General features: G+C 39.1%; 1 protein-coding gene across 1 annotated transcript; it reads right to left on the bottom strand.

Annotated features, from left to right (window-relative positions):
* Nucleotides 1–202: 202 nt before the first annotated feature.
* LOC141619984 (uncharacterized) lies at nt 203–975 on the bottom strand. The gene is made up of 2 exons (XM_074436975.1): nt 891–975; nt 203–801 (listed from the first exon to the last, which is right to left on the bottom strand). Exons 1-2 carry the CDS (start codon nt 973–975, stop codon nt 203–205), a joined length of 684 nt encoding a protein of 227 aa, XP_074293076.1.
* Between the last annotated feature and the right edge of the window lie 5,870 nt (nt 976–6,845).

The raw sequence follows: 6,845 nt of genomic DNA, 5'->3' as shown, positions 1-6,845 counted from the left end.
CATTGAACCCCTAGGATTTTTCTAAGCCTAATTCAGTGGCTAACCAGCTGGCCATGGTGGCAGCTGGTGTTTGGGCTTGTACACATACTTATTGACCACTAAACTTAGCTCAGCTTGACTGGTTCCTGAAACTGGTGTATTGTATCCCTGGCTTGCCTGTGTGTGTGAGATGACCTGGCATGTGGCTCCTGCTGCATGAACTCTACCAAGACACTGGATTTCGGGTAATTTGATCCTCGCTGATTTGCATGGCTTTGAGTACGTCTAGCATGATCAGGTTCACTGAGCTGCCTCCGTCTACCAAGATTCTATTTACGTTGGCAGTTCTAACTTGCATGGAGATCACAAGGCCATCATGATATAGGTCATGGATGCCCACCAAATCACAGTCACTGAATGTGATAGGTGGTATGTTGCCAAGCTTGCAGGGCAACTTAGTTTGACGAGTCCTGGCTATCTTTTTCGCTGCTGAACTGGTTAGGCCACAAATCTCTGATCCGTCATTTATGAATTTTACTTCATAGAGTGGAGGTGGTGGAGGGAGATTGCATTCCTGTTTTTGCTCCGGGTTGACTTTGCCAGGATCTTTATTCCATCCTCTGGCTTTGATTAGATCTTTGAGGTATCCTGCCTTTAAAAGGTTGGCCACTTCTTTCCTAAGAGTAAAGCAATCCTTCGTTATATGCCCAATACCCATGTGAAATTCATACCACTTGGTATGCTCCTTCCTTAGATTCGGGTTATCTGAATTTCTGGGCCACCTGACCACTGGTCCCATGTTATCCGGTTGCTGGATCATACCTGCAATGTCAACACAGAAGTTATGTTCAGAGATAAGTGGATGAACTTTAGCCTTACCTTGTTGTTCGTGCGCTAGGTTGACTTTTGACTGTTCAGGTCTGGTATATGAGCCACTCCTATAGTTATTGCTCCTGCTGGCACTTCTCCTATTCGGCTTATCATAGTCTTTTGCATTGTAGGGTCCTCCAACCTTATAACTCTTGTTTTCCTCTAGCCTGATATAGGCAAGCGTCTTTTCCTGGATGTCTTCGAAGGAATGACAGGGATACTTGATCAGCTCACCATAGAGATCAATATTATGTAGTAGTCCCTGCCTGAATGCTCCACTATTGTTCCAACGTCACACCTGGGAATTAATACTTTCTCCTTGTTGAATCTAGAAAGGAAGGCTCTGAGGGTCTCATCTGATTTCTGGGTAATCCTGTACAGGTCACTGGAACGCTTCTCTAACTCCCTGCTACTTGCGAACTACTGGTTGAATGTGTTGATCAGGTTGGCAAAGGATCTGATACTGCCATTTGGCAGGTTGATATACCAATGCAGTGCAGGACTAGTCAAGGTGGTTCCAAATCCTTTGCACATGCAAACCTGCCTAAACTCGCTTGGAATAGATGCTGCCAAGTTTTTTGCTTGTAGAACACCACATGGTTTTGTGGATCCGAGGTCCCATCATAAGTCCTCATGGATGGAATCATAAATTTTTAAGGAAGATCCACTTTGGCTATCTCGTCTATAAAAGGTGAGTCAGCATAGGTTTCAGGGGCAACTTCTTCCATGCTGGCAGGAACTCCAGGTATTTTTTCAAATTTTTCATTAAGCTTTTTAATTTCCTGGACTACTGCCATCATGATAGTCGTTACTGACTCATCATGTTTATCATCTTTAGGAGTATCATCATCAATGTTGATCACGTTTTTGGTACCACTTGGACTCCCAAAACTTGAAAAATCAAAGTGCTTGATAATTGATGAGAATGGGGTTCCTGACTGGATTTTGGAGCCTGATCCCTTAGATTTCTCTAATTTTTGTTTCAAGGCTGATTCAGATTATTTCAATTGCAAGATTTCAGCCTCAGAATAAGCCATTTTTTTTCTTTTAGGCTCTCCATCTCTACTACCTTTTGTAGTGCAACAGTCAATTGTTCTTCCACAGTTGGTTGAGACATTTTCTTATTAGTTTCTTTGTTTTTTTGGATTTTTTGTGAAAAGGAAAAAAAAAATATTAATGAGCTAGATGTCCCATGGTGGGCGCCAATTGTTTTCGGTGGATTCTGCGTAAAGCTGAATCAGGTCAGGGTAGAGTTTATCGCAGGGTTAACTAGCTCGGCTACCTTGGCTAAGACTGCAGGGCAGGATAGAATATGTGTAAAGTAAAGCAATTAAAGTAAATAATTTAGACAACAGATTTTGTACGTGAAAAACCCTCTAATTGAGAAAAAACCACGGGCACTGATACCGTCGTTTCAGTACCAAAAATAAATACCTAGCTACTACTAACGGAAGTCAGCGGTAAGTAGGGTCGATCTCCACAGGGAGGCGGTCACTGTCTACTTGTCTATTCGGTCTGTCTACGGTCACAAGATGGGGGGTTTGAAATGTTTTGACTACACTAATAAGATAAAGCAAGAGAAAGGGAATAAGAGAAATTAACAAAGAAGAGAGAGGGAACTAGGATTTCGGGTCATCAATGAACGTCAATTAATCGCAGTTAAGGCCACAGATTAGTCGATGTGTCGGTCTAAGGGGCAACGAATATCTCCTTCCGGTCTCAATTCGCCCTAAAATGCTACTAGCTTAGCTTCCGCCCTCACTAAAGCATTCTATTTTTCACTGCAGGTCTCACCCCTTCCAACCATCCGGTCTAGGTCAAGGCTTACCAAAATTAAAAGGCTAATTGCATCGATTCAACTAGCAGGATACAATTAAAGCAGTGATTAACAACATTGACCAAAACAACAACGTCAAATCTATAAACCTAATTTACAATTAACATCGGTTCATCGAATCACCTAATCCTAACTGGGAGAATTAGCTAGACATGAATAAATAAAGAACAAGAATAAATGGAAGAAGAACAATAAACATTAATTAAAGAGAAAAGGGAAAGAAAGAGTTACAGAAATAAATCCGGAAATAAAGAGATGAACAAAGTAACAGTAGAAAAGCAGCGTTCGATCCAGTATTAGATTATCAGAGATGTGGGGACAGAGAGGAAGAGCCCTACAAATGACGTCCGCCTTTCCTATTTATAGAAAATAGGAATTTATTTGACCTAATGACGAATTAAAACTAAAAAGCCCGAGCCCATTAGAGAAACCACTCGATCGAGTGATTTAAAACCACTCGATCGAGCAGAATCAGACTCAAACATTTCGATCGAGTAGAAAATCTACTCGATCGAGTAAACACTAAATAGACACTATTCGATCGACTAAGGAAAGTGTTCGATCGACCTATTATTTGATCCAAAACCACTCGATCGACTAGTAATGTACTCGATCGAGTGAAATATGACTCCAACAGCTACTTGTTCGTTAGTTTTAAGCTTTGACTTGATTATTTAGCTCCCGAAACGGCTTCACGCATCACAATACAGCTACATTTCCGCTCCAAATTCACTCTTCCTCCAAATGCATGCAAAACGGACGGTAAAAGGCTTGATTTCACTACTTTCTGGTCCATTCCTGCAAATAATACAAAACAAACCAAAGTAGCATATTCGGGGCATTTCGTAGCATAAAACTACGATAATAGCATAGAAGTACGTGCATAAAAAGGCCAAAAAGGACTATATAAAATGCACGTATCAAATCTCCCCAAACCAAACCTTTGCTCGCCCTCGAGTAAACTAAATGCAAACTAATGGAACGGAAAAGATAACTCAGAGCTAGCTACAAATGCCCATTTAAACCAATTTAGTGCAAGCAAACTAACACTTATAGCAAACAGTCAAATGCAAACGAATTATAGGATGTTCATAATAAAGCTGAACTGTCGACCTTGCAAGACCTTTAAAATTGGACTCTGACGGGTCACTCTTCTCTCATGAAGCAAAGGGTGAACATATATATATAAGAGAGAAAGAAAAATAGTCGCTCACCTAAACTACGACCCACATAAACATGCATGCAACTAATATGATAGACAATTCTAGCTACCGTACACACATTCCAACCAAACAAGGTCCTGTCACAGCCGAGGGCTTACAAAAATATGGTAAAGTGAGGCAATGGGTAAGAAAAAGCAGAACATTTATGGGAATGTGGAGGTATAGGTAATCAAGCTAGTACCTAAACAAAACCATATAACAACATCCATTTTCAACTCAATTATAGAATTAAGCACATATGCCCTTCATTTGGCACAAAACTCACCAAACCGAACTGAAAATACTCCTCAATAAATGTAAATAAAGCGTAGGAGCGAAACCGTCTCATCAAACAACATCTTTTTCTTTCTTCTTCATTTTTTTTTTCTCTCCTTTTTTTTCTCTTTTTTTTCTCTTTTTTCTTTTTCACGTCTTTTTTCATCAACTTCCTTTTCTTCATCAAATACCAACTCCAAATCAGTGGATACAAGCCAAACTTGGCATAATGAAATATATACCACAAAACATACACTAACTAGCTTAACAAGGCAGGCTAAATTTGGATGTAGTTAAGGGTCAACAGGCAAATTTGGTTAATGTGGAGTTAAATGGGTAAAAATGAATGAAAGGGAAATTATAAGCACCTCCCTGCATGTGACACCAACCACTAACCCGAATGTATGCAGGAAACAAGCAATTGAATTTCATATACGTGCAAATTGATGAACATGCTATGCAAGGAGTAACTACTCACAATCCTACATGAAACTGGTCACAAATGACACCAGTTTATACGGCTCTAATTCCTTAGAAGTTATAAGTAGTTTGCCAAAATTTTCAGATCAAATCTATTCGTTGAGCTAAATTTTAACATAAACTCGTAGATATGCAAAAAGACAAAGCTAAAAGAATATATAGTTCAATGCAAGGCTTAAGCAAAAAGACAAATGCAGTGGAATTTCATCATTGAAATATACCGTTCCGACTCAACCTATATGCTAAAATAAACGTGAAATTTTTCTATTGAAGTTTTTTGAATTTTTTCTATTATTATGAGATTTTTGAATTTTATAAAAATAAACAACAATGCATACAGAAATTAAATGTGATAACAGAAATGCAAATAAAGACGACATGCAGACATAGATATGGATGCATAACCTCCCCAAACCAAACCGTACAATGCCCTCATTGTACCTAAACATGGAAAGGAAATGCAAACTAAAAGAGAAAGAGAGTAAATACGGAAGGCTCACAAGATTGCGCGAAGTAGGGACCTCCCCAAACCAGCCAGCAACGTGGGAGGTCACTAAATAGCTCCATCAGCAACACAGGAAGCGAATCCAAGTCAAAACCACTCGATCGAAAAGGAATAATGATCAATCGAGTGGAATGGGCATCAAAAACAGTGACGTGGGCGCGTCGTTGTACACCCAATCAAAACACATTTATAATACTCAACAAACAACTAGTTAGCGGTAAGTCGAGGTCGATCCATGGGACGGTGTGCTTTGGGTTCTAAGTCTATCTATCTCAATTTATGCTAGTGTCACAATTTGGTTGGGTTTGTAGTTGTGTCTAGACTAATGCAAACAATAAGGTAAAACAAGTAATAAGAGAAAGGATGTAAACAATTGATTAAATGTGCTAGGATATCATGGGTTCATAGGGGATTCATGGAGTTGATCATACAAACATGTTTATAATTATAAGCAAGCAATTAGTGTTGTGGAGGAACCGAGTTGGTTTATGTCTTACGGTTCTTAGGAAGAGTTGGGTCCCGGAGTCGAATCGATTAGATTGTACAACACCTACAAGTCGACTTACTTTCCTCCTAACCAACTTCCATGCATGGTCTAACAAGACTCGAGTTGGTTTATATCATACAAGTCAAGTTGAATAGATACGAGATGGTTGTAAATGCAAGGATTCATAGGCTTGACATTTCATCAAACATGACATGTGCATAAAGTTGACATCACAGCAAGCAAGCAAATTAATTATGTGAACATATTAGATTAAGCATGGATCAATCCCATGTTTGGTTTCCCTTAGTTACCTACTAATCCTAGCTAAGAGATTACTCACTCATTATCAAGTTTAACATGCTAACAAGGTTGTCAATCATATTAACAAGGTAAAACATGATGAACAAGTAAGAAAGATTAACAATAATTAAAACAAGGATTAAGAGAATTATACCTATCGAGATTCCAAAATAATAATGCAAAGAATAAAAGAAGAAACTTGATTGATTGATGAAGGGTTGTCAATCCTCCAATAATAACCCAATAATCTTCAATTACCCAAAAGTAACAAACTTGAACAATAATTAAGGAGAGATTAATGTGAGATTTGTGGAAAGATTAAAGAGTAATCTATTCTAATCTACTCCTAATTGAATCTAAAAGGAATTTCTAATGTGGAGGCATAGCCTAATCTAAAACTCCATCCTATGATTATTTACAAGTGGGGTATATATAGTAGAGCTTCATTAGGTTAACTAAGACTAAATTAGTAATTACATTTTTAAGTTTTAAGTAGGGAAATGCTAGTCTTTTTGGAAAGATGAGCATCTCGGCTGAAAACGCCGCAATCCATCCATCTAGGAGGGGAAGACGCTCGGATTCATGCAGGGGTAGACGGGCGTCTTTCTGCAAATCCTCTCGGATTGTAGCAGAGGAATCCGAGCGGCTTCGGGGCTTGGACGCTCGGATTGTCACCCTGGACGGCCGGCTTGTTCCTTTGGACGCTCGGATTCTGTGTCAGAATCCTTTTTCTTCACTTTCTTCTTATTCATGTAGGATTGGTCTTTAGTTCTCGCTTCCTCTTCATACTAGTCCATCAAACATCGTTAAATAGCTTCCAAATATGCACGAAAGACGGGAATTTCCGCCTAATTATCATCTTTCCTACAAAACATATGAAATGCACTAGGAAAGCAAATAGGAAGGTTT

This window comes from Silene latifolia, chromosome X (genome assembly GCF_048544455.1).
Source record: "Silene latifolia isolate original U9 population chromosome X, ASM4854445v1, whole genome shotgun sequence".
NCBI lineage: Eukaryota > Viridiplantae > Streptophyta > Magnoliopsida > Caryophyllales > Caryophyllaceae > Silene > Silene latifolia.
This window is presented reverse-complemented; position numbering and strand designations above follow the sequence as displayed.

Bases quoted from the DNA above. Each gene is read 5' to 3' on its own strand.
- LOC141619984 (XM_074436975.1), bottom strand. From the start codon at position 975: ATGCAAAAGACTATGATAAGCCGAATAGGAGAAGTGCCAGCAGGAGCA. The intron at 802-890 runs GTCAAAAGTCAA...TTGACATTGCAG, and splicing joins TCATATACCAGACCTGAACA to GTATGATCCAGCAACCGGAT.